The sequence below is a fragment of the Neomonachus schauinslandi genome, chromosome 5, assembly GCF_002201575.2.
Source record: "Neomonachus schauinslandi chromosome 5, ASM220157v2, whole genome shotgun sequence".
In the NCBI taxonomy this organism is placed as follows: Eukaryota; Metazoa; Chordata; class Mammalia; order Carnivora; family Phocidae; genus Neomonachus; species Neomonachus schauinslandi.
Genome location: NC_058407.1, coordinates 26,439,599 through 26,467,022, shown reverse-complemented (window position 1 = coordinate 26,467,022; position 27,424 = coordinate 26,439,599). Strand labels below are relative to the sequence as shown.

Genomic DNA, 27,424 nt, shown 5'->3' with positions numbered 1-27,424 from the left:
CAATCCTTGTGGGTATATATCCAAAAGGGGAATTGCCAAATCATATTGTAATCCTGTTTTTAATTTGGGGGGGAATGTCATGCTGTTTTTCATAGTGTCCTGCCATGTTACATTCCCACCAACACTGGACAAGCATCCCAATTTCTCCACATCCTTCCAACTCTTGTTATTTTTGTGGTTGTCTTTATGGTAGCCATCCTAAGTGGGTGTAAGGTAGTATTTCATTATGGATTTGAGTTTCTTTTCCCTAAAGATTAGTGATATTGAGCATCTTTTATTGTGCTTGTTGGCCCTTTGTGTGTCTTCTTTGGAGAAATGTCTATTCAAGTCCTTTGCCCATTTTTTAATCAGGTTGTTGTTTGTTGTTGTTGATTTATAGTTCTTTATATATTCTGGATATCAACCCCTTATCAGATACATGATTTGCAAATATTTTCTCCCATTCCATAGGTTGCCTTTTCAATCTGTTGATTGTATCCTTTGATGCACAGAAATTCTTAACTTTGATGAAGTCCAGTTTTTCTTTTTTTTTTTTTTCTTTTGTTGCCTGTGCTTTGGTTGTCCTATCCAAGAAATCATTGCCAAATCCAATGTCATGAAGCTTTTCACCCATGTTTTCTTCTAACAGTTTTATATTTAGATCTTTAGTCCATTTTGAGTTAATCTTCATATATGGCATAAAGTAAGGGTCCAGCTTCATTCTTTTCCATGTGGATATCCAGTTTTCCCAACATCACTTGTTGAAAAGACTCTCCTTTTCCCATTTAATGGCCTTGGCACCCTTATCAAAAATCATTTGACCAGATATGCAAGGGTTTACTTCTGGCTATCTGTTCTGTTCCACTGGTCTACATGTCTGTCTTTATACCCATATCACGCTGTTTTCGTTACTATAGCTTTGTAATAAGTTTTGAAATCAGAAAGTGTGAGTCCTTTAACTTTGTTCATCTTTTTCAAGACTATTTGGGAAAAAGTTAAACTTTTATTTTGAGGTAATTGTAGATTACATGTACTTGTAAGAAAATAAGACAGAGAGATCTTTTGCCCAGTTTCCCCCAATAGTAACATCTTGCAAAACGATCACACAATATCACAACCAAGATACTGACAGTGACAAGAGTCAAGATACAGAACAGCTCTATCACCACACCCCCTTTCCTCCTCCCTCCTACTCCCCATTTCTGACCCCTGGCATCTACTAATCTGTTCTCCATTTCTATAATTTTATAATTGTAAGGAGTCTATATAAATGGAATCATCCAGACATGCCCTTTTGGGATTGGCCTTTTTAACTCAACATAATTCTCTGGAAATTCATCCAAGTTCTTTTACAGATCAATAGTGTGTTCCTTTTTATTGCTGAGTGGTAGTCCAGGCAATGACTTTTAAAAATTTCTTTTATGTTAGTGTCTTCCTGTGCCTTTTGACCTTTGACACTGGGTGGTTAAAAGAACTGGCTGGGTTACCAAGTGGGCAGGACAAGGCTGAACATAACCAAAAGCCTAGGCCTGTCTCCAGTGCTGCTGTGTGAATGACCCTTCTTAGTTTGGAGAAAGGTATTTTGTTGATACTGGAATGTTTTCTTTAAATATGTGGCTCAGAACAGAATCTTGATTTCAGTTCATAGGGAGTGGTATAGTATTACTGGTCACAGCGGGGGTTTCTCATGCTCTGGCGTATACTGCTATCTTTCAGTATCATGTGGATGTGTAACTCCACGTTTCCAGTTTGGGTCCTGTGTTGACCTTGAATGAAGTACTGAACACTTTTCCTAGCAGAGAAGGCACTGAGAGCTCTCCCTCAATGCATCTTCCCACATCACCCGTGTATCGAGTGCTTCCTGCATGCCAGGGGCTGGGATGGTGCAGACATGCTGGGATAGGAATGGTGCAGACATGCTTTTAGGCTTCATGATGCTGAGCTGGAGTTGATTCTTACTACAGGTGTATATTGAGCACCTAGTTGATGCCATTATATTGAGCTTCGTGGCTACAATGAGGAGGACACAAATGAATCCGGCACATGTCTTGCCAACAGTCTCAAGAATCATGTACATGAGTACATAAGTAAGAATATAAGATAAAAAATATTAACATAGGAGAGGTACCAGAAAGTACACAATCTCAGAGAGCCTGGCTATTCCCGCAGCCTCGGCTTAGTCATTCCTGTTTATTTAAGCCCAGTGCCTGGCAGCTAAAAACACTTAATCAGTGTAGTTGGTTAAGGTTTTGATGGATGGATGGATTGATAGACAGAGATGGCATTTCAGCCAACAGTTGAGGGACGAGACTCATGGAGACAGAGGAGTGGGTATTCTGAGCAGAGGGGCTAGTATTAGCAAAAGATAGTGGGTCACCAGAAAATTCCAGGTCATCCATACCTGAGGTCCAGGAGACCCAAGTAATTCAGTCTGGCTGGAGCAGAAGGGTACAGGAAATCCTGGGGCACAGGGCTGACATGACCCCGTAGCCGGCATCTGGGGGGCCTTACACACCAGGCCGAGGAGCTTGGGGTTTGTTCTTCAGCAGCCACAGAATGCTACTCAAGACATTTACCTTTTAAGGTGCGAATTTGCTCATCTAAGGATGTGGCACTTAGGAGACAGAGTTTCTGGTGTCTTGGGTTGGGCGGGTTGCCCTCATGCTGTTTCATGCCCCTATCCCCAATCCCTTTATCCCAGCTACAAATATGTGTTGTCATTTATCGGGGAGGGGGCTGCATTAAGGAAAGGCACGACCAAAACAGGGAAATGAACTCAAAACCCGATGTTTGCCCTTTGGGTGAGAAGTATTTTCAGCTGTAGAGGCCAGTCTCTCTCAGATGGTTGGCCCTGTGGCCCTGCGCTCACCTCTCTTCCTTTTCTTAACAGTCTTCCACCTGCTGAGAGAACTGGCCACTCTCCCTCTCCTGTTCGCACAGAAAGGTTGTGCAGATCTCTGATATGATGATGTTCTCGTATTTGTTATTCTTCGCCGTCTGCTTATCTTGGTCGGGTGGAAATACACCCTACAAAGCCATGTCTCCTGCTCTCGAGGGACCTACATTCACAGTGTTCTTTCTTTGTCTTCCTCACACCCCCTCTTCTCATCCTCCACCACTTCTGAATGTGCATCCTAATTTCTCACAGGTGATCCAAGTCGACTCCTTTGGAGACTGTTTTTAACAGTGAAATTAAGTTGAAGATCTACCTTGTTGAGTGGCTTCTGTGGCCCTAGCAGTGGGCTCGGTGCCATGGAATGCACTGGCAACCATTCATTTATCCGTTCATTCAAAATGTGTTTATTGAGCACTTACTGTGTGCTAGACAGGTGGGCGAAGTGTGTGCCCTCATGAGCTTACACTGTGGGACTTACAATATTTTGGAGGAAGTAAAACTCATTTTCGTGAAGCAGTTGAGTGTGTACAACAGAAGATGTAAGAAGGAATGCCAGAGGGCGCCTGGGTGGCTCAGTCGGTTAAGCGACTGCCTTCGGCTCAGGTCATGATCCCGGAGTCCCGGGATCGAGTCCCACATCAGGCTCCCGGCTCGGCGGGGAGCCTGCTTCTCCCTCTGACCCTACCCCCTCTCATGCTGTTTCTCTCTCTCTCTCTCTCAAATAAATAAATAAATAAAAATCTTAAAAAAAAAAAAAAAAGAAGGAATGCCAGAATGTACTAAACTGAATCATGGTGACCCTTAGTTGCTGAGCCTGTGCTATGTCCTGAGCTCAGAGTATCTCTATGTAAGCCTCACAGTGGACCTATTTTCCCCATTTTACAGGCAAAGAGATGTTGGCTTGCAGAGGACAGGTAGGTTGTAAATGATAAGCAAGGGCTTTGAACCTAGGCAGTCTGACTCCAGAGCCCACAGTTTTAACCACTGCTCTACACTGTATGACCTCAGTGAATATAAGCCAGTATTAAATGATGTGGAGTTGCTGATACGAGTCAGTCTGGAAGGGAGAAAACTAACACTGGCTTCTCGTGGCATTAGACTGGCACAGCCTGTCCCATGTGTGGACAAACGTGGGTGGGCCGAAGACCTACAGCCGGGGCAGGTGCATTAGTAGCCTCAGAGCCTCCAGAGAGGGGAGGGTGGGCATGGTGAGAGTGGAGGATGCAGACCCAGGCAAGACTAGCATCTTCTCCAAGACAGGGAGAGCAGAAGAGGCCCAAGATGGGAAACTGAGGCCTGGAGGAGAGTGGAGCAGCAAGAGCGTTGTGCTGAAGTCAAAACTCAGCCGAGGGGTGGATTTGGAGTGGCTGGGTCTAATTTACAGTCAGGGGTCCCTGCCGGGGTGGAGCCGCTCGCCCTGGTCATGGAGTCCCAGTCACCCAGGCCAGTTCTGAGTTGCCACACTCGGAAAGTTCAGTGGCCAAGAGTAACAACTTTGTGGAGTGGCCTTGGCAGCCCCGCCTGGGGCCAGGTCAGCCTCCCCTTAGAGTCCCCAGGTCAGAGAAGTGAGCCTTGGTCTCTTAGCACAGGACCTTGGTCTGTCATCTTCTGGTGTGTCTCAGTTGCCACTCTGACTCTTGGTATGTCCTGGGACCCACCGGAGATTGGAGGTTATATCCCAAGTTTCCTGGGGTCTATATCGGGGCCCCCATGAGAGAACATTCACCTGGGGGCTGAGCATCAGATGCATGACCATGCTGTTCTATCTAGTGCTCTTATTTTTCTTCAGCAGGATTGTATTTTCTTTCAATATCTCACCTCCTTTTATGCTTTCCCATTTCCGCTGCTGGTCACTGCTTTTTTCGATTTCTACATTTCATGAATACATTACTTCTGTCCTTCTGAGTCATTAATAAAGATGTTAAATAATTCTGAACCAAATATTCACTCCTGTAGGGCCCTACAGGACACTTTCCTTTAATTAGTTGTGCTACCTTTCATCTCTCTAATGTCCTTTGGTTTCAGATTTCCAGCTGGTTTTGAATTCATGTGACTTTTTATCCAGTTCTGTTTGAACTAATTTCACCAGTGAAACTCTGAGAGACGTTTTACTGAGCGTTGATTCAGGTCCAGGCCTACCGAGAGCTCTGCTATATTCAGATTTTTTTTTTTTAAACAGATTAATAGAGTACAATTTGGTCTTAATAAATGGAGCCTTCCTAATGCACCTCTTTCCAATATTCTTTTCAATCATAGCAGTATTTTCTCTGTTAATGTCATGGTAATTTGAATTGTGTTGACGTCAGACTTCACAAAAAGTACTCTTACTGTCAGAAGTGATCCTTTTAGACCTTTTCAGAGAGAGCTATTTCTTAGTGGCTGTGCTGTTTCCAATATCTTACAGTGACTTTGTTTGAAGAAAATAAAAATAAGTGGGTGTTCTGTAATCACCTAATTAACCAGTTTCTAATGTGCTTTCATACACAAAATAGGGAGTAATTTAAACTGGTGAGCGACCAGAATTCATAGTGTTTTATTAAATAATTTAACATTGGGCAGCCATTTAAAAAGAACTCTTATGTCTTTAAAACGTAACTGACAAGAAGTGGACTATTCTGAGGTTAATTGCTGAACAACACAGGTTGTGAAGGTTACCAGCAGTGGTATTTGGCGCATGGAAATCCTTGGACCTAAGATGAGGGCACAATCCTACTGTATGGCTGGAAGAAGGCATCTCTTTGTATCAAAGTAGATTCTGTTTTTAAATTAACCCCTTCTGTGTGTCAGCTCAGGGGGCCCACTACTTCATACCAGGCTGTGAGATTAACTCTTGATTAAAATATAAAAATAGATCTAAAATAAGTGTGTGAAACATTTGTCGGGAGGTCATTCTTTGCCTTCTGTCTGTACGGGATTTTTAAAAACCTTTATCAGTAAAAATAGAAAATGTTATAGTTCTAAGAATTGTTGCAGCCATATGGTACAGCCATATAGCTACCCTCTCTCTTTTTTTTTTTCTTGTATACCTGCACAGTGTATTTGATGAGGTCCTCTTGCTAGCTCTTTAACTCACTAACATTAAGAGAAGTTCTCCAAGCAAACAAAGGGCAACTAATTTGACCCTCTTTGCAAACAGACTAGAAGCATCTGCATTCAGGAGATAGACCAGGGCTGGATTTCATCCTAGACAGTCGATGGATACTTCTCTAAACAATAAGGTTTAAAAATAAAATCCTTTTGAAGTAGCAGGGCTGTCTCTGCTCAGGGAGAAATAAAAAGTTAATAAGGCAACGTGGTGGGTCCACTGATGGTGTTTATAGAACCGTTTAAGAAGCAAAATATAACCCCCTTAAAAATTTTTTTTTTTACATTAGTTATAAGGTTCTTTTTATCCTCTCCCAAGAGTAGAGAAGTAGCATTTACTTGGGGTGTGCGAGAGTCTTTCTGGAACAGGTATTACAGTCTAAGTACAGGAATCCAGAAGGGCTGCCCAGAAAGAAACGTGGGGATCACAGTGGACTTGGGTGTAAATGTGAGTCTTTGCTGGGATTTACATAAAACAAAACCGCAGGCTCTCTTTCCGCCCTAAGGAGGCAGAGGCCTTCTACTGCGCAGGGGTTGGCCCATTTTTCCTACAAAGAGCCAGACGGAGAATGGGCTGGGCTTCGTGAGCCCCGCGGCTCCGCCCTCCTGTGGTGTTAGCAGCCACTGGCAACACGTCCATGAATGGGTGTGCTGCGGGCCAGAAGCACTCCATTTGTGGGCGCCAAGATCGGGATTTCATGTATTTTCGCATGTCATGGAATGTTGTTACTTTTTTGACGTTTCTTTCACGGGCCATACAACGCAAGCGGTGGCCTGGACTTGGCTTGTTACAGGCAAAGCCACGAGGTGGCCAGTTCCTGCTCTGGCGCGTGCATAGATCATGTGTCCCCCACACACGTGGGGCTCTTCCAGGGACCCCGTACATGCTCAGTAAACACGTGTTCACTTGGCTGTCACCGAGTCAGGGCGAAGAGCAAGCCTTCAGCTGTATGGCACACACTTGACATCTGCAAGGGATTTACCTGGCAGTCTTCGCTGATCCCCCCATTCCAAGTACCACGCTTGCAGATAATTCCCCCCATAAAATGCAGTCAAGTGTAACAGAATAATCAAAGTGACCCTTTCAGACCCTTCATGATTCTATAAATATGGGGCAAAAGTCCTTTACTGAGTGATTAAAAGAAATTCTGCCCCTGAAATCCACTCTCTGTCACATTACATCATTGCTGTGATGACACGAACGAGGGATTCACCTCCATCGGCAGAACCAATCCGTAGTGCTGATGGGCGACGGCAGCCGCTCCACCGTACAGCACCCGTGTTTGTGTTTGCCGAGGAGTGGAATCAGACCTCCCTCTCAGCAGGCGGGTCAGCCCGAACAGCCCCGAAAGTCCATCGTGATAAGCATCACACATATAACGGAGCGGAGAATAGTAGGCTGCTTCAGGAAGCAGGTGGTAGGCTGGGGTTGGGCATGACTGATGCCCTCCCAGGGCTGTCGGTGGCTTCCGCCTAGACTTGATCCTCCACGCGGATACATTCGGCATTTATGGCTTAGCCCGATTTCACCTGGTTTTGTGTCTCTGGCCCTGGAGGTTGTTTTCAAATGTCAAGAGTGTGAGTATGAAATGCTCTCATGCTAAAGATCTGCTGTACTTTATATCGGCCAGAAGCAGAATTTTCTGTCCTGTTTTGGTCACCATATTGTAGAAGAATACAGACATGCTGGAAATGGTCTACAGAAGAACAACAAAATGATCAAAACGATAGACGGTAACATCTGTAGAAGAAAACTGAAAGAAATCAGGATTGTCTCATCTTTGAAAGGGAAAGTGATTCTTGCCATCAAATAAAGGCCTTTTTCTTTTAAGGAGAATTTGTAATTTTTTTTTTTTTTTTTAGCTGTGTGGAATACTTGATTTGTTTTTAGATTTTATTTATTTATTTGAGAAAGAGAGAGAGAAGGAAAGCACGAGTGGCGGGGCGGGGGGGAGGGGGTTGGTAGAAAGAGAGAATCCCAAGCAGACTCTATGCTGAGTGCAGAGCCCGACGTGGGGCTCGATCCCATGACCCTGAGATCATGACCTGAGCCGAAACCAAGAGTCAGACTTTTAAGGAGATTTTGATTAGACATTGCAAACAGAAGTAAGGTGCATAAGCCTACATGAATGGGTACCACTGGAGAAGAAACAGTTGACCACAGTGGTTTGGCATCTGACTACTGGGTATTAGGTGGCTGACTGGGTTGATTTCTTGAAGTTTTTCCCTGCAGTATACTCCTTGATTCAAATAGCCCAACTGCGGGGTGCCTGGGTGGCTCAGTCGTTAAGCATCTGCGTTCCGCTCAGGTCATGATTCCGAGGTCCTTAGATCGAGTCCCGCATCGGGCTCCCTGCTCTGCGGGAAGCCTGCTTCTCCCTCTCCCACTCCCCCTGCTTGTGTTCCCTCTCTCACTGTGTGTCTCTCTCTGTCAAATAAATAAAATCTTTAAAAAAAACCCAAAACCGAATAGCCCAACTGAGACAGACAAAAAAATAGGCACTACTTTCTAGGGAATTAAATTTATCCAGAATGATGTTTATTCCAGCTTACTGATGATGCTTGTGGGCCTAGCGCCAGCAGACTGCTTGTCCTTCCCTGCATGTTGTTGTACGGTGAGCCTCCAGAGGCTGTAAGGTAGTGAGCATTTTCGAGACTCTGGTGAGATCTCACTCTTCAGACAGAATGTCAGACTCTTCAACTGTATTTTCAACTGTCTTGTGAGATGAAGACTAATTGGTTTGACCTCACGGTGTCGCATGTTGAGAGACATGAATCTTCAGCACTCTTCCTTGAATTCATTGATTTCATTAAACACTGTCTGCTTGTGTTTGCAAAATGTTGTAATTTCCCAGTGATTTCTTCGAACGGCAGCGCATAAACAGATTTTTTGGAACAATGCCATTTCTTAGCTTTGATCTTGTGTGTGAATCTTTATTTCCAACAGGTCTTTTACATTAAGTCCATTGAGCCACAGAAGATATCGACTTTAGGGAAAAGTAACGTGATCGTCACGGGGGCAAACTTTACCCAGGCATCCAACATTACGATGATCCTGAAAGGAACCAGTACTTGCGAGAAGGATGTGTGAGTTGACATAATAGTAATTTATCCTTGATAATATAGTAAAAAGCTCAAACTTATGCCAGAGGCATATCATTGTGACTATAATCTTTTCCAAGTATTGCCGTGGGCCAAAGTGGGCCATCGGTCTGCATATTTGATAAGACATAATTTCAAGAAGCAGAATAATTTAAACACCACATTTGAAGTTAATTGTGAGAGAATCTGTTCCCTCTTACCACCCAAAACCTCAGGGTGTTGCCTATTTGAGGTCTTGATTTATATCCATTAACAAAATCAAGTATTTTGAGTAGCAAACATCATCTTGAAGATGATCCCCTTAGAAAAATAGTTGCATACTTAGGACTTTGATGGTAAGATAGGACAGCTCTTCCAGTGTATCACTCAAGGTTGGAAAAAGAAATTTCCTGATCTGTTTTAGTCTTTGTAGCCTTCTCTTCGTTGGATTGGTGTCAGGCTAAATAAACTAAATGGAGCATGTATTAGTAGTTAAAGAAAAAAGACCAAACACCCCAACACAGACATCTGGTCAGTGTACCATTTGAATATCATTATTTCTATCACTTCTTTCCCCCTAACTCATCCTTTCAATGAAACTTGGAGAGAAAATAATTTTTCAGTGTCTCCCTGACATCCTTGTGCAAATGTTACCCCCAAGAGAGATGTCATAATAATAACACAATAGACAATTTGAGTTTTCTGCTTGTTAGCTTTTATAAGTTTGGGTTAATTTGAAGTAAAAGGCATCACGGTCTATATGAAGTGTAACACTGAGCTCGTTCTCATCATGGAAATGCATTGGAGACAATGTGCTGAAGCGTGGTGTTTTGGTTGTTAACTACTACAACAGATTTGTACAGCATTTTAATCGGCCACACTTATTTACTGAATTTTCTGTTTTAATTCATTTGCTGCATATAACTGCCGTCCTCTTCCCCCTCCTCACAGTAAATCTGGGATGCCTGTCATCTTGATGGAGAAAGCTGTTCATGGGTGGCTCTGCTATTTACCAGAATTATCCAGCACACATCAGCAGCTATATCTTTGCAGCATGGGCATTTTTGTGCCGTTGGTCCTGGCTAAATACCTTATTGTGAAAATCTTTCATTATGTGTAGCAAAATCTGTGAAGTTCGACACCTGTGTGTTCACTGAAAGGCAATCACCTTCACCGGAAAATAAGTTGGTGTTCAGAGCATTACCCTATTTTGGACTCTTTATGCTCTCATTTCAATTCTAAATGTGTCTCAAGATACTGCAGTTATTAAATTAAATGACTCAGAGGCCTTTCTGCATGTAGCATTTCAGTAACCACATCAGAGTGGTGAACCCAAGTTCACGAGAAGTAAACATAATACCCAGTTAATCCTATATCTGAGTTCATGCCATAATCCCAAACTCTTTTCATAAGGTATTCTTCAAATGCCTTATTATTCTGAAGGGAAAAATACAAGAATAATAGCAGAACGACCCACATTTCCCCCTCTCCTTCCAAAATTTATAAACAAGCCTAGATTTTAATGATCAGCCATTTTACGATGGATTTCCTAGAGCGTGGCTCTGAATATAAAGTTTAGAATGTAAATCCGAGGTAGTGTGACTGCACACTGACTCAGATGATTTCTGAACTTGCCTTATTGTTAGGATTTATTATTACTACTTAAAGGGTATGTGCGTTAATGTTAATAATCATGCACATATCCTTTAGTAACAGTAGATTCACATGTAACATACTGAGCATTATTCAGCACAACCCAGCCTTAATGATTTTTTGCTTTAGAGGCTCATTGTAGACATGATGTAGAGAGGAAGTGCAGGTTACAGAGGGAATAATGTAGAAGGCTTTACTTTGTCCCCTGAAGGATGTCAAAGGCAGGTCCTGTGGATGTCAGAAGCACCCAGGATATTCCCAACTAATTTCTCGTCTGGAGTTCCTTGGGAGGCAGCTTCGCTCTGATGCTGATTGAACCCCGAGACCCCTGGATTCTTGGCACAGACTCTGGTCATGGGCTCTCTGCTCTCCGAATGGCAGGATCTTCTATCTCTGCCTGGGATGGATTTCTACCCTTCTACCGCTCAACTGGAACTTCCCTTTTTTTAAGCTTTCCATTACAGAAATTTCCAGTCATACCCAAGAGTGAAGAGTGCATCAAACCTCTCTGTACCCATCCTCCAGCTCCAAAACTTAGCAACATTTTGCCAGTCTCATTTCGTTTTTGGAGGGGAGGGACGGATGGTGGCTGGAGTAAGCATATTGCAGATGCCGTATCCTTTCCCTCACACACACCTCAGTATATGTCTCCAGCAGATGAGCATAGTGCCGTTCTCATACTCAGCAAAATTAACAGGAATTCCTTAGTACAACTTAGTACCCAGTCCATGTTCCACTTTCTGTTAGGACTTCTCCTTTCCCCATTTCTAAGGTAAATGCAAAAACATAAAAGAAACATAAAAATGCATAGAAGAAAGAGGACCCCTGCCCCAGATGATGCCCACAGTGGTCAGGGGCCCCTGATGAACCAGCAGTTGCCTCCAACTATTCTGATAGTTTGTGAACTGTTGCAGTTCAAGTAAAATTCATACACAGTCATGTTCAAAAGCCAACTATGCTAAGCGTCTGGGTCCTTTAAGAGTTGTTTTTCTGCCCTTTTCTAGGATACAGGTTAGCCATGTGCTAAATGACACCCATATGAAATTCTCTCTACCATCAAGCCGAAAAGAAATGAAGGATGTGTGTATCCAGTTTGACGGCGGGAACTGTACATCTGTGGGACCCTTGTCGTATATTGCTCTGCCACACTGTTCCCTCATATACCCTGCCACCACCTGGATCAGGTGCTTTCTGGATTCATACTTTTCTGTCTTTGTGTTTAAAGGGGTCATGATCTCAGGGTTGCGAGATTGAGCCCCACATTGGGCTCCGTGCTGGGTGTGAGGCCTGCTTAAGATGATCTCTCTCTCCCTCTGCCCCCTCCCCCCCATCCTGCTCTCTCTTTCTCCCTCTCTTAAAAAAAAAAAAAGAAGAAGAAGAAGAAAAGAAAAGGGTCATATGCATAAAGATCATGGATTTCACTCAGATAAATATAGAAATAATAGTCCTATGTAAATTCCTCTCACAGAAGTCCCCTTAGGATTTATTCCTAGAAAACACACACATACCTGACCAGCAGTTGTCCCCGTGAACACTGTGAGCATATCCTGCTTTCCTCTGAGCTGTGGCTGCCAGGAAGCTCACAGCTAATATGTGTGTTCATACTGTGGTTTCTCGTCAGATTGTGTAAGTCTTTCGCCTTTTAAAATGTTCGTTTCATTGAGGTACCTACTCTTAGCCTACGTTTCCGATACAAATATACAACATCTCACCCCTGCCTGTGACACAAAGCTTCTCTCTTACAACTTTCATTTTATAACCTTTAGAGTAAGCTGTTTTGAATAATTCGAGGAAATATTGGGAGCTATCTAAATGAAAAGCAGTATCTACATTTCAAAGATACTCCCTCAGAGAGAGATTGACATTCCAAAATAAACTCTTCCAGATGACTCCAGTATATTAAAAAAAAAAAAAAAAAATTTTGTCTGCCTAGTTGAATTTAAATTCACATTGGATTTTGGAATATAATCCTAAAGATATTTTCATAATAAGAGATTTCACCTAACACAGCATGAAGCTGATTTTCAAAGTACTGTCTAGATGAAAATGTAGATGAACCTTTGTTTTAAAAAAAAAAAAAAGAAGAAAAAACAGGAGCAAAACACTTGTAGTCCAGTGTTCAGAGGCAGATGTTGGGGTTGGTTTCTTCCAAGGCTTCTTTTCCTGGCTTGAAGATAAATGGTCTCCTCCCTATGTCTTCACGTTGTCTTCCCTCTGTGACTGTGTCCTTATCTCCTCTTTTATGAGGGCACCAGTCATATTATTGGATTAGGGCCCACCCCAATGACCTCATTTAATCTTAATTACCGCTTTAAAGACCCTGTCTTCAGATACAGTCAAATTCCAAGGGACTGGGGGGTTGGGACTTCACCAGCTCTGCCTCTAACAGTGGCATGAGAAAACCGGAAATTTCTAAACCAAGCCTCTAGCACTGCACTCCCTGCTCGGGGTCTAAATCCTTCCTATAAATAAAAGCAAACATTGACGTGGCACTCCCCACATGCCTTGTGTGTTACATCTAGTAACTCAGTTAATGGTCACAGAAGGACTAGCAGTAGCCCCTTTAGCAGGAGAGGAAACTGAGGCCTAGAGCATTCAAACGACTTGCTTGGGCACCCAGGCTGCTGTGCTCCGAGCCACCAGCGTTCTGTTTTGCCATCAAATAAGAGGCTTCTTTATTATCTTTTTAATTGAAGTATAGTTGGCCTACAATATTATATTAGTTTCCGGTGCACAGTGTAGCGATCCGATTAGGCTTCTTTTTTTTTTTTTTTTAAAGATTTTATTTATTTATTTGAGAGAGAGAGAATGAGAGAGAGCACATGAGAGGGGGGAGGGTCAGAGGGAGAAGCAGACTCCCTGCCGAGCAGGGAGCCCGATGCGGGACTCGATCCCAGACTCCAGGATCATGACCTGAGCCGAAGGCAGTCGCTTAACCAACTGAGCCACCCAGGCGCCCCGATCCGATTAGGCTTCTTAGTGTCCAGTCATCTGTGCTATTCTCAGCCCGTGACTCTGAGTTATGCCCGGGCAAGGGCGAGGCTCTGCAGTCTGGCCGTCGGCAGAGCGTGCTCGGCTCCGCTTTCTAGTAATGGTGACAGGCTGGCAGGAGGCCAGCTTGACCCTTCCCCCTTGTGACTGGTTCGGGGCCTAATGTCTTCCTTCTGTCCTACACAAATTGGCCGCCTCATGCTCACCTCGAGGTCTTGTCATCCTGGCTGGGCCCGGCTGGCGCACAGAGCGGACATTCCCAGGCTCCTGTCCCCTGGAATGACCTACATGAACGGGGCGGGGGGTTGGGGGGGTCGAGGGCAGCCAGAGCTGTGGACAGCTGTTTATTTCACATCTAATGACCACTTTGCTTATATGCGATTATGTGGTGAGAATATGTGAAATCATTTGGCTTGGTTTTGGAGAGAGAGAACGTAGCTGTTATTTATATGGCCTACCAAATGGGAATTTATAGTTTTAATGTCATTTGTAATTTTACCTTGTCCAAAATGTTCCCTATCTCCCTAAATAAAGTATAATTGGTAGGTTGGGAGTTTGATTTTGAAAATTGTTAGATTGAAGTATCTTAATATAGATTAAACAGCAATCAAACAAAATTCTGTTTAGTGAAACCTTTTCAGGGTATAGCCGATGATCTGATTACATGTGGCAACATGACACAGCAAGGCTCCAAATTCTGTAAAAGAACTTGGGCATTTTCCTAGAATTAAAACAGGATCTGATCTGAATTTTTATGTTCATGTATCTTAAAAACTATACATTTGTGGCCAGTATCATTAAAAGACTTCTAGAATTGTCCTGCATTGGAAATTAAAATGTATTACTTGGCTCTCAAACATAACTGAGTTTAGTATTAAGTGTGAATAAAGTGATAGCTTTGTTCATAAATGCAAAATGCCTGTATGTTTACTATGAAACTCCTATTGTTGCTTTTTCTCTTTGCAGTGGTGGCCAAAATATAACTATCGTGGGCAGAAATTTTGACGTAATTGACAACTTAATCATTTCACATGAGTTAAAAGGAAACATAAATGTAAGTCTTCAGCTACCTTGTAATAATAGTAATTTTCAAGGATGATGTTGTTTTCATCACACGAACATCTCTTGGGGAATATCTTTTATTTCTGTGCCTTTGTGATATTACAAGCTTTTACCTGTTGGGGGATATACACCATCTGGGCTATAATGGAAATAATAAGACCTTCTCCTTGCAGTGGAATATTTCCAATTGTGGTGCAGAGGAGAGAGGAATGAACTTGGTATGACAAGGCCTCCCATTTCCGCCAGCTGGGCTTTGTAGGGAGGCACTTTAATGAGACAGTGTTTAGGAATACATGTGAAAATGCCTTGTGAGGGGCAAAGGTGAGATGTCCAGAAGAATAGCAGTTCTGTGCAGTCAGTGGTGAAGTTCCCTTCGTGCCCACAGAGCTGTGGTGTGGAGGCCAAGTGACCTGCCCGAGTCCCAGAAATCTTGTCATATATTCCTCCTGCTCCTGCCGTTGTCTGGCTTGGTCCCTTTCCTTCTCACCTGGCCTCCTCTTACCTTGCATGTCCCCACACAAGGGTCCGGTCCCCAGCCCTTGTCCACTTGCTAACACCCACAGGAGTCACGGGAGGGCCTCGTCACACAAAATGATGCATTTCAGATACAGGTTGGGGCCTCCGAGTACACTCCTACACTCTTCTCGAATTCTCTCCCCATTCTCTCTTCCCCTTTCTCTCCTTCCTCAACAAGAGATGTGAAGGTAGCAGCCTCTCCGGGCCCCACCTGACCACTTCCTGCCAAAGCTGGCTGGTCTGCCTGTGGCCACAGACATGGCCGTGCTTGGGACCAGTGTGGGTTTGGGCCTAGGCACAGACAGCCTTCCTGAGTCACCCTTACAGCCTCGACATACACACATCCGCCTCCTGACACACCCAGCGCCAGTTCCAGGCCTCACCTTGTATCTGATTCTAGGCCACGTCTCCACAATGTGAACACACACTGTTTTTTGGTTCTTCATATCGCCAGAAATGTGAACGAGAGATCCAAGGCTGGACAGGTGTTAAGGGGGAGGGAGGTTTTGTTTGTCTCAGCCCCTTGCATCAGATCTTCCCACCTATGGCCTCTTCCTACTCTCTCTTTTCTTTTTCTTTCTTTCTTTTTTTTTTTTTTTAAAGATTTATTTATTTATTTTATTTTAGAGAAAGAGAGAGAGCATATGGGGGTGCAGGGCAGAGGGAAAGGGAGAGAGAGAATCCCAAGCAGATTCCATGCTGAATACGGAGCCTGATGTGGGGTTCAGTCCCACAACCCCAAGATCATGACCCGAGCTGAAATCAAGTCAGACACTTAACCGACTGAGGCACCCAGGCGCTCCCCTACCCTCTCTTTTTAACACCAATATTAGAAAGTAAAAAACAGGTAAACTCCCACCTGACAAATTTTTTTTTCACAAGTTTTATTGCTCTTTATTTATTTATTTATTTATTTATTTATTTATTTTTTGAGATTTATCTTTAAGCAAGCCATACCAAACGTGGGGCTCGAACTCCCAGCCCCATGGTCAAGAGTTGCACACTCCACAGACTGAGCCAGCCAGGCGCCCCTTATTGTTCTTCTTTAAGACCTTTGTCAACCTCTTCTTTTCCAGAGGCTTTCTCTGTCCATCTCTCTGCACCCCTAAAAATGACAGTATTTATGTTTTTTTTTTTTTTAATAAATAAAGCTGTGAAGCAGGCCACACTTTCTGTATTCTTTCCAGCCTTCATGCTCCACATTTTCCTGGGGGCCCACGTTGTCTCTTTTGCTTTTGTTTCCCTGATTTCCTGTTAGGCCTGCAAAACCTTTTCCTCACTTGGGGTCAGTGACTTCCGCTAAGCGCCGGGGGGACGTTCCCCGACAAGGACGGATGCAGCCGACGGTGGTGTGCAGCTCCCTGCGGCCTCCCTGGGGGGTGCTCCCCTCCCTGCCCGCATTTCCCAACCCACCTCGAGAGCTCCAGGACACACAGACCCTGCAAAGTCTTTGGTGCCACGTGTCCCTCTTACGCTAGGCTCCTTCTCTCTGCACATCCCTTCTCCGTTGCATGACCTCTGGCTGCCCCCATTACCGCTAAGTGTGTTCGCAGTGATAGGAGCTAGGGTTCCTTGAGTGCTGACTGGGTGCCCGGCATGATTCCAAGCATTTCTGCACATGTAATCCCATGTAAATTAGCCCCCATTTAGTTGAATGAGCCCTCATTGCATTTAATTTGATTTCGGGTTCATTCAGCCCTGTGAGGGGAGGGTAGTATCACTCTCCCCATTTTACAGATGAGAAATTGGGAGCACAGAGAAGTTCAGTTGTCCGGGTTACCTCGCTCCTCCATCGCAGGGCTGGGGCTCGGTAATGAAGTTCTTAAAAATGCTCTTTTCTCCTCCCTCAGGTCTCTGAATATTGTATGGCGAATTCCTGCAGGTTTTTAGCCCCCAGTTTAAAGAGTTCAAAAGCGCGTACAAACGTCACTGTGAAGCTGAGAGTCCAGGAGACCTACTTGGACTGCGGAAGCCTGCAGTATCTTGAGGACCCCAGGTTCACAGGGTGTCGGGTCGAACCCGAGGGGGACACAGAACTGGAAGTGAAAATTCAAGTATGTTTCTCACTTCCTTTGGGTGGGACACGCCCCCCCGCCTTGATGGGCAAGGTGTGCTTGTGTCTGTGGGTTCCCTTGGGCGCCCTCATTACTTCATCTCCTCTTTGTTCTTCACAGAAAGAAAACGATGAGTTCAACATCTCCAAGACAGACATTGAAATCACCCTCTTCCACGGGGAAAATGAGCAATTAAATTGCAGTTTTGAAAATATTACGAGAAATCAAGATCTCACCATCATCCTTTGCAAAATTAAAGGCATCAGTAACGCAAACAGCATTGACACCTCTTCCAAGAAAGTTCGCGTAAGTCACCTGACACTCCTACCTGTTGGTTGTACCTTATTTGGGGCACTTCTCAGTGACACTGAAGCCAGAATGACATCTGTTATAGATCTTTAGATCTTCGCTTTAAATAGCAGATAAACAAAGCTGCTGTTGCAGGCGCAAGCGTAATTCCTCCAAAAGAGCGGGTCGAATCCATCCATGTGCCCATTCGAATGTCAAAGCACTGAACACACCATTGTCTATAATACTAATGAGTCTTGATAGTTTTGTTCTAGCCATACATTTAGACCGTAGCACCTGCACACAGAATCTCTAGACCACGGACGAACAAGCTATCATTCTTTTGCCAAATGTAGGGATGACATGTCTTAGCGGAAACCCAGCACATTCAGAGTAGCATCCCATTCTGATGGAGACCAGATGATCTCTGGGCCGTGGGCTGCTTCCTCTGTCATGGAGTCATGCCGCAATTCATCTCCTCCTGACATGTTTGAGGGTCCCATCAGAGGTATATTTATGTCCCACAATAAAGATGTGAGACCCTTGGGAACAGAACCATATTAGAAGTCTTTCTTTATGGTGTTCATGCCATATGAGGCTCTCCACAGTCTATACCCCCCCAAAATGCTTTATGATCTGTAGTCATAAATACTGAATAAAAGTCAAGAAAAAAGAACATCAGACTGTAAGACCAAAAAAAAAAAAAATGTGTTCATGTCCCAGCTGCACCAGCTAATAGCTGCATGGCCTTAGGTAAGTCGCTTGGCTTGGCTGAGCCTCCAGTGGTCCATCTGTGTGATAAAGAGGGTACTAATTATTATCAAATCAGTAACACAGCTGAACTCACAAGTGCCCCCACATGTCACACCGGGTGAGGAGAGTAACGCTAGCAATCTCTAGTCATGAAATGGTCCCTGAGGGCCTCTTCTATGATGGGAACACAGCAGAGAAGAAAACAGACCCCAGGTTCTGCCTTTGTGGGGGTTACCTAAAGACACATGGAGTGAAGAAAGTAAATGAAAATGTGTGAGGTGGTGGTGATCGCCATGGAGAAGCATGAAGCAGGGGCAGGCAGTGCTGCAAGGTGTGCAAGGGTGGGCAGCCAAGGTCTGTCTAGGAAGATGACATTTGAGTAAGGACCTCAAGGAGGAGAGGGAGTGAGCCATGGGCTCTCTGGGGTAGAGGGTTCTAGACCTGCAGGTTTAACATGAAGAGCAACAAGGATGCCAGTGTGGCTAGAGCAGAGGGAGCAAGGGGGAATATTCAGGAGGCTGGAGAGTTACCGGAGGGAGCGAGGAGCCGGGCGCCTGGGTGGCTCAGTCAGTTAAGCATCTGCCTTCAGCTCAGGTCATGATCAAGTCCCACATCGAGCTCCCTGCTCAGCGGGGAGTCTGCTTCTCCCTCTGCCCCTCCCCCCTGCTTGTGATCTCTCTCTCTCTCGCTCACTCTCTCTCTCTCTCTCAAATAAATAAATAAAATCTTGGGGAAAAAATTAAAAATAAAAAAGGAACATGTGAGCCATTGCGAGGACTTGGTTTTGAGCTCTGGGAAGCCACTGGAGAGTTTTGGGAGGACTGCCATGAGCCACTCACTCAAATGATGAAGTACATTTAGTCTTCACGACAACCCTACGAAGAGGCACTATCTACATCCCACTTTAGAGATGAGGAAAGTAAGGATGGGATGGCTGAGTTAAACCCCTAGGGCAAAGAGGACTCAATTCTAAAATCTCCAGGTATAGTCCAGTGCACCTCAACTGTGACATATCTGAAAATCAAGGCACGGTGAATGTTCTCAATGTGCTCAAGTTCACACAGCCAATCTGCCTGAGCTGGGACTTGAATTCATATATCCTACCTAGCTTGTCACCTTTTTGTATCTTGGGGAAAACCATTTGGAGGAAAAAGTGTGTACGTAAATATGGCGCCCAATTCAATTGAGTCTAATGACTTTCTGTCCCATTAGGTCAAACTGGGAAACTTGGAGCTCTACGTTGAGCAGGAAACAGTTCCAACCACTTGGTATTTTCTGATTGTGCTTCCCGTCTTGCTAGTGATTGTCATCTTTGGTAAGTGCCCTGTTTGATTTTGTCAGAGAAATGATTCCCTGGGGCCTCTCGTCAGGCAGGCAGACTCTCAGCTTTCAGGGGCTGTTTGCCTCAGTTGAGTATTGATGGGTAAAAACCCAAATCACAACTTTGGGAAAGGAATCATAGGTACACATTGAGGGCTTTCTAACCATTTTTTAGGATTTTTTAGGATTCCTCATCGATACAAAGCTGGATTGCAAAGATGGCGTCTTGGCGTTTGAGAAATACAGTCCAACTCACTTCCCCAGTGAATGGCGATTACAAATCTCCCATTTACGTTATTCCTTCAGAATTCCTCTGGCATTTTGGACTTTCACAATCTGGTCATCTCCTCCTGCCTTCTCACCTCACCAAACACCACCCCCTGCTCCCACCCCAGCTCTGCTTTTCCTGGCAGAACTATGTTTTAGAAGCGTGATTTGTACCATCTATTAAAATATCGCAAGGCTCATCCGAGCACGATGATCCCAGGGTGGTTGCTTGTGGGCTGAATCTGGCCCAACAATCTGTTTTGTTTGGCCCGCACAGCATTTTTTTTTTTAAACTGTGAACTAGTTGACGGCATTTTAAAATTAGGTGAGTCACCTATGTTCTACACCTGAAATCAACGTAACATTTGTGTCCGCTGTACTTCAGTTAAAAAAAAAAAGTTGATTCACATTTTTAAAAATATCTCTTGAAAATTTGAAAGCTCTGGATCATTGGATCTCCACTTTTCCATAGCATCGGTTTCCTGGAACTGAATGACAGCAGCCCCTTGAGAGAGCATGTGGGTGCTGGGGTTTTGCTGAAGTCCCCACCACTCCCTGTTGTCTCCACCTGGGCCACGTGACTCATCTGCCTACCTGGTCCCTGTAGCCATTTAGTGTGTGACCTGGTTCTGAGCAGCTTTTCATCCAAAGTCTGGTTCCTCTTGTCCATCTCAGAAATAGAACTCCTCTCCACCAACTAAGAGAACACTTCACATACGTTGATTTAACACAGGCATTGCCTTTCCAACGCTCTGTTACGAGTTGCTCCTGTTCCCTTCCATGCACTCCTTCATTCATCCATCCCCGCATCCACTTACCTCGTGTCTATGAACACACGTTGTGTTGCTGATAACTGCGCAAGCCTCCGGAGCTGGACAGCATGAGGGAAGGCCTGGCCCTTTCTCCTGGCGGGTTCTCAGTCCAGAGAGGGAAAGACTTCTGTGTGTGATGAACTGGCCCAGTGGAATGAATTCATTTTGCAGAGGCCCTCTTTTGCCCTGCTGATGATCATTTCAGGTATTTTCTTGTGCTGCTTCTCCAGTTGACCACCCCTGTTCTATAGCTGGAATCCAGAATTGGGCTTGATATTTTAATAATGTTCTGGCTGGCACTGGCTTCGAGTAAGAAGATTACTTATAAATTCTAAATGCTGAGCTCTATTTTGAGAATCTGCTAGTGTTAAGCAGCTGTAGACACCAGTCTCCCCATAGAGTCCTCTCCACTTTGTGACTTACTAGAAGTCTCTGATCTCTTCCTGTGCCATGTGTGACTCACCCCTCCCGTCCCTGCACTGTCATAGAGACTGTTTGTGCTTTTTATGGTGAGGTGGGCTCAGTTTGACCCATGGCTTTGGCTTCATTGGTAGCTGCCCTTTAAAATTCTCATCCCCTTCTTGCCATGATTCCAGGCCAGCATGTGTGACCAGAAGCTTGAGCAGGTGTAAAGTGTACAAATATTTTAACCCATCTGTCAGGTCATTAGTGAAAACACGAAGCACCCTGGCCTAGGCCTGCCACCTTCTAAACATCCCCACTGTGGCTTCCCCTGGAGACGTCAGCCATCAAAAACCCACTGCTGGCTGGATGTGGCTGCCTCATTCCTTTTGCCTGCCCTGAGCCCCTGTAGCCTGAAGTGTGGCCCGAGGAACACTAACCCCAAATCACGCTCCCGGAGAAAGGGGTTCCATGGTCACATAATTTGGAAATCACTGTGCGCCCCACCCTTTTTTGAAGATGCACAATGCATGTTACGGTGAAGACTGTTGACTTTGTGAAATGGTCCAGTGAAGAACCCTACTGAGTTTTGTTTCCTCCAGGATCATTCGTATCTTCTGGTAGTGGGTCCTTTTATCATGAAGTTGCTGTTAAAGGAGGAAAATCTTTTCCAGAATAATAATGTAGTTGACAGTTGTTGAATATTCTTTTTAAAGAACAACTTCTGAATGCTTTCTGTGGGTTGCTTCTTGCAGTCCTCTCAACATCACAGTGAGGTGTGGGCCCTTTGACAGATAAGGCAACCAGGCACAGAGATGCTAAGGAACTTACTTGAAGTCACACAGCTCATAATTGGCAGAGTGGGGATGTGAACCGAGTACCAAGCCTGTTCAGGGCACTGTCTCAGTTAGAAGCACAGTTAGAAGCAAGACGAAGTGGGGAAAGAAGCCAGGTCCCAGATCCGAGGGTTCATTGTGGACCTCTCCCCATATCAGCCAACTTGATCTATGCAAGTTTGGCTTACAGAGCGTGGATCTGTGATTTCCTTCTGCAATTGTGGCTCAGCTTTATTTCTCCAGGGATGTTTAGAAACATTGAAAAAAGAATGGAACAATATCAGCGGCCTGTGGCTGCAGCGAAACGTGGCTTATTTCATTACTTTTCAGCCAGCTGGGATCTTTGGTTACAAGTGGAGGTTATTTGATTTAGTTTTTACTTTAAGGTGGGTAGTTTTTTGTTTTCCTGTTGCGCTTTAGCATCTTCCTCTTTAGAGTGTCCCCTCACTGGGAATTTTTCCTTTTATAAATTCCACCTCTTAAATGCTGTTCTTTCTCTCTCTTCCTCTGTCTCTCTCTGTAAAAGAAATGTCAAGGTTGACTTCGTTTTCCTTTTTGTTTTTGAAGTTAACATGTCAATCTGACACTAGATCTCTGTCTCCTCAGCGGCCGTGGGGGTAACCAGGCACAAATCGAAGGAGCTGAGCCGCAAACAGAGCCAACAGCTGGAGCTCCTGGAGAGTGAGCTCCGGAAAGAGATACGTGATGGTAGGCTCCAAAATTTTATTTGTGGAAAAACAAGCCTTTTTTTTTTTATCATCTCCCCGCCCCCCCCCAGTGGAGCTGGCCACAGTAATGAGAACTGTTTGTATAATAGAAGACATCTGAGCGGCGGGGTCTAGGCCTGGCTCTGTGTTTATTCCAGCCCTGCTCTGCAGCCAACCAAGTAATTATCTCTTGTTTCTTCTTTAATGAAAACCAAGGTCATCCTCCATGTTAGACAAAACAGCAGAAGATCTTATCCATTGTTTGTTGAGTTAAAATACTGCTCTTGGGATTCTGTTTTGCAGGCTTTGCTGAGCTGCAGATGGATAAATTGGATGTGGTTGATAGTTTTGGAACTGTTCCCTTCCTTGACTACAAACATTTTGCTCTGAGAACTTTCTTCCCCGAGGTAAAAGAGCATTGATCATATTCCTAAGGTTGAGTCTTGAATAATAACGAAGGTGCTTGTTGCTGTCGTCAAAACAGGTGTTTGCTTCCAAGGTGGCTGTAGATAGTGTGCTTGGTGCGAAATAAGGGCTTACGTCTGAGCAGAGCCGGGAGAAGGGTAATTCTTAATTGGATTGATTAGGGTATAAAGCAGTGATGGGCCACTGACGATTATTCTTTGTCCAGTAACAAAAACCTAGGAGGGACAGAAGTTCAGAGTGATGATTTTTGTTTTATTTTACTACCTGTTTAGAGCTGAATTTGTAGTTGGGAAGCAAGCTAGTTCATTTAAAAATCAATAAATTGTGGGCTGGCCAATTTGTTGTGTTTATCTGCATGACTTCCATTGCAGCTACTAGATTATTCACTATTATTTCTCAGTTGGAAATGAAAAGTACTATGGGCCGAGAGGGAGGGAGGGAGACATGTATAGACTTTGAGTTGATAGCAGCCATCTTTAGCAATGTTGAGTTCTTAATGGTTCTCTCCAGCAGTTGTTCTTCTGCTGATCAGTCCATATCATCCTCATTTAGCAGAAATAGCTGCACGAAATGATTGATTAACCCATCCTGGGACTCCGAGGAGCAGTCTCCTTTAACCCTTTGGGTTTTCGGTCTCACTCTGTTCTGACACCTCCATCTTCTCCCCTACCCACTCAACCTTCCTCCTTTACACTCCCAAGTCTTGAGCAAAGGGCACTCATCTGCCTGTCATCACCTCCACATCCTGATGCCCCCACTTCATCATGCTGCCCTTTTTTGTCCAGAACTGGTGACCACAGAGGGGCCCAACCTCTGGAACATCAACACAGATGATCATATTTCAGTCTAGACTTCTAAGCAAAGCCAGGTCAAAACAGAGCTGGTATCACCTTACCAGAAGCTTCTCAGCTACATTTGGCCAGAAGCCTAGAGTTCAGAAACACAGACACATGCAGTAAGCAATTTCCAGGTTCTCTATAATTCTAGAAGCAGACACCATGATATGTGATGCTGTGTCTGGAGGTTGGGATACCTCCATAAAACACCCGCCATATATATATATATATATTTTTTTTTTTGGTCCAAGCCTTACTGTTGTAAATCAAGAAGGCTATAAATAAGACTTCAGTTTTTTGTGCTTGTACAATATACTTTTTAAAACTTCTCCTCCAAGAGTACCGGGCAGCAAGACTTGTATTTGCCACCTCATCTATCCATTTCTACAGCAGAACACTACCTAGGGAGGGAGGTCAATTCCCTGAATCAGGATGACTATGCAGGACATCATGAGTCTATTTCTCAGCTATCTGAGATCCCCATTAAGAATTTAATAGCAATAAAACAACAGAGATTTCTACCATCAACATGAGGCTTGTGTGGGCTTTTACAGTTAATGATTGCCCTTGAGTGCTGAAGAGAGTAATCTGTGGCCTGAAAAAGAAATTGTCCTATATTCTAAATTCAGTAATCAAGAGCAAGATAAGTGATGAATGCAAAAGACACTATTGCAAGTTGAGTGTTTTGAGGGGAAAAAAAAATCCCAGGAAAAATGCTGTATTATTTTAGAAGAGAGATATAGTTGACCCTTGAACAACACAGGTTTGAACTGCATGGGTCCACTTACACACGGATTTTTTTTTTTTTCAATAAAAAATATAATATAAATGTATGTCCTCTTCCCTATGATTTTATTAATAACATTTTCTTTTCTCCAGCTTACTCTATTGTAAGAGTACAGTATATAATACAGAAAACTTACAAAATATGTGTTAGTTGACATACAAAAGATGTGTTCATTGGTAAGGCTTCTGGTCAGCAGTAGGCAATATATTAGTAGTTAAGTTTTGGGGAAAAGTTACATGCCAATTTTCGACCGCACAGAGGGTCAGCGTCCCTCACCTCCCCCCCCCCCCCCCACCACCGCCGCATTGTTCAAGCCAAACAGACTTAACTCAGGGTTATGAATAATCTTGAACAGCAACTGAGAAAGCCAGGAAAACTGAAGTCAGTAAACGAGAGGAGTGGAAAAACAGGCGTAACTATCAGAACCCTAGCAAGACCTAAGTTAAATTCGAATTTTTAATGCAAGATGTAGAGGATGGAGGAGCATAGTCTGTGATGACAGCACCAGCTGAAATGCTTTCTAGGCTGCAGATCCGTCCTTGTGTCAATTAGGCCCTTTACTGATGGACCAGGAGCCACATCCTCTAGGCCTGGAGGTCGGCTGGTAGACCGAGAACTTGAGCAGTCAACACCTACCGGACAGCAGTAGACAGAACCAGAGGAAATTGTAGGTTCACAGAGGCCAAGATATTCCCAATCCCTGGCTCCGTACCAGTTTTTGGTTCTCCAAAGCCTGCCTTTTCATTGTATTGACTGCATTGTTTTGCTGAACATAGGAGGAGAAATAAGGGTGAGCAAGGCATCCTATCTCCTAGAAGAGGGAAATTTAAATGAAAGGAGGAAGGAGCTTTAGAAAACAGGGAGCCATGGTGGCATTTCTCTATGTAAGGTCAGGACTCAATCTGTTTAAACGGTCTGTCCATATCAAGTTGGTTCAGCAGAAAAATGTTAGGAACTAGAAAATGCAAACCCAGGGTATGATTTTTCTGCATATTACTAAGGGAGAGTATGACCAAAATAGTTTGAGGTCTTCTGCTTAGGCTAACAGATTTGAAACTATAAAGCAAAAATTCTCTGCAGAAGAAATTTACTTTAACGAGGTATAAAAATAGCCTAAAGTTTCAAATATTACCCCCAAAAAAGAGGAAGAGAAAAACCTGAATGTTCAAGTTTTTATTTTCATTCTGTTGACTCATTTAAAGTGTTACTCATGCTTTTAAAATTTAATCCTTTAATTCCAAGAAGACTTATGATACATTAAAAAGGGAAACTCGAATTGAAAAGTCTATATCCAGGAGCAACATAGCATAGCACATAAAAATAATTGTAGAAGCCAGCAGGACAATAACTTTGTGATCTAGTTTGCCATAAGTTAGTGATAAAAGCAATAAACATAGCTGAGATAGAACTTACTGTGCACGTGTGCATTTTCTTTTCACACCAAGCTTAGGAGATGGGAGTCGGTGGTGTCCTCATTTTGCGGATGAGCAATGTCAGGCACAGAGAGGTTACATAACTTGCCCAAAGTCATGTGACCAGTAGGTGCTAAAACCAAGAGTGAAACCCAAGTAATTTGGCTCCAGATTTCTAACTTTTAACCACCCAGCTCACCCCGTCTCCATAACATTGTCTCTTGAGACAGTGGATACTACTAAGCTAAGGCTTGTAAAAACTTACGGACACAACTCAGTATTTATCCCGAGAGGGCAAACTGCTTAAGGAGGGGTCTGCACATTCGCATAATCTTCTTTACCACTTCTTTCACTTTTGAGTCTGTTCTTTGAAAGTGTGAGATGCCTTCCTCTACTAAAAATGGGACTGATGCAATGATAATGATTCTTCTTAGAGGCTTTCAGAATTCACCGGTGCTTCTTGAGAGCTGAATAATTATTTATTATGTATTAGAGGATATAAAATGAACATAAGCCCAGGGGCCCTTCAGATTAGCAAACAGTGTCTCTACTTTATTAAAACGGGCTTGGGTATTGTAACAAAAATACACTATTCATTTCCTTTGGATGTTATGAATAATAAAAGTGTCTCCTTCCTCTCAGTCAGGTGGCTTCACACACATCTTCACTGAAGATATGCATGTAAGTCTATAAGTTTTCATTTTTAGCCCATGACTGCCTGACTTTCATAGTGTCCTCATTGTCATCATCATCTCCATTATTGAATTTTTGTGAGTTTTTTTGGAATCATGGATTCAATATTAAATCATTGTCTTGGAAAACCCATTGTGGATCTACCTCCTAACTTTAAGTTTCTAATATTATATCATGTCATATCGTATCATATCATATTCATTTTTTTTTCCAGAACAGAGATGCCACTGACAAGAATGAAAGTCTCACAGCTTTGGATGCCCTGATCTGTAATAAAAGTTTCCTTGTTACTGTCATCCACACCCTTGAGAAGCAGAAGAACTTTTCAGTGAAGGACAGGTATTAGTCAATTTATTTATATTTTGAAAGTCTTTAAATAGAGAAAATAAAAACGTGTGCTCCTTATTTCCAAACTGCAACCTGAACCTGGTATCTACATCCCTTGAAAACGTGGATTTATCCAGAGGCCGTCTGGTCGGGGTCATGAGGCCACGATAGCTCTACTTCGGATCACACGACCCCAACACATATTCTGTTTTGAAGACACACACATACCCTCCTCCCCCACA

The 27,424-nt window shown here is 43.7% G+C and overlaps 1 protein-coding gene across 1 annotated transcript in view; it reads left to right on the top strand.

The window, feature by feature from the left end:
- The window catches only part of PLXNC1 (plexin C1), a 141,707-nt gene that overhangs the window by 70,949 nt on the left and 43,334 nt on the right, over positions 1–27,424 (top strand). Inside the window, exons 10-19 of the mRNA XM_021687526.1 lie at positions 8,907–9,046; positions 11,698–11,877; positions 14,651–14,738; positions 17,113–17,316; positions 17,437–17,622; positions 19,570–19,672; positions 22,601–22,702; positions 23,005–23,108; positions 26,805–26,843; positions 27,070–27,194. Coding sequence (XP_021543201.1) covers positions 8,907–9,046; positions 11,698–11,877; positions 14,651–14,738; positions 17,113–17,316; positions 17,437–17,622; positions 19,570–19,672; positions 22,601–22,702; positions 23,005–23,108; positions 26,805–26,843; positions 27,070–27,194 — 1,271 coding nt within the window. The remainder of the gene's footprint in view (positions 1–8,906; positions 9,047–11,697; positions 11,878–14,650; positions 14,739–17,112; positions 17,317–17,436; positions 17,623–19,569; positions 19,673–22,600; positions 22,703–23,004; positions 23,109–26,804; positions 26,844–27,069; positions 27,195–27,424) is intronic.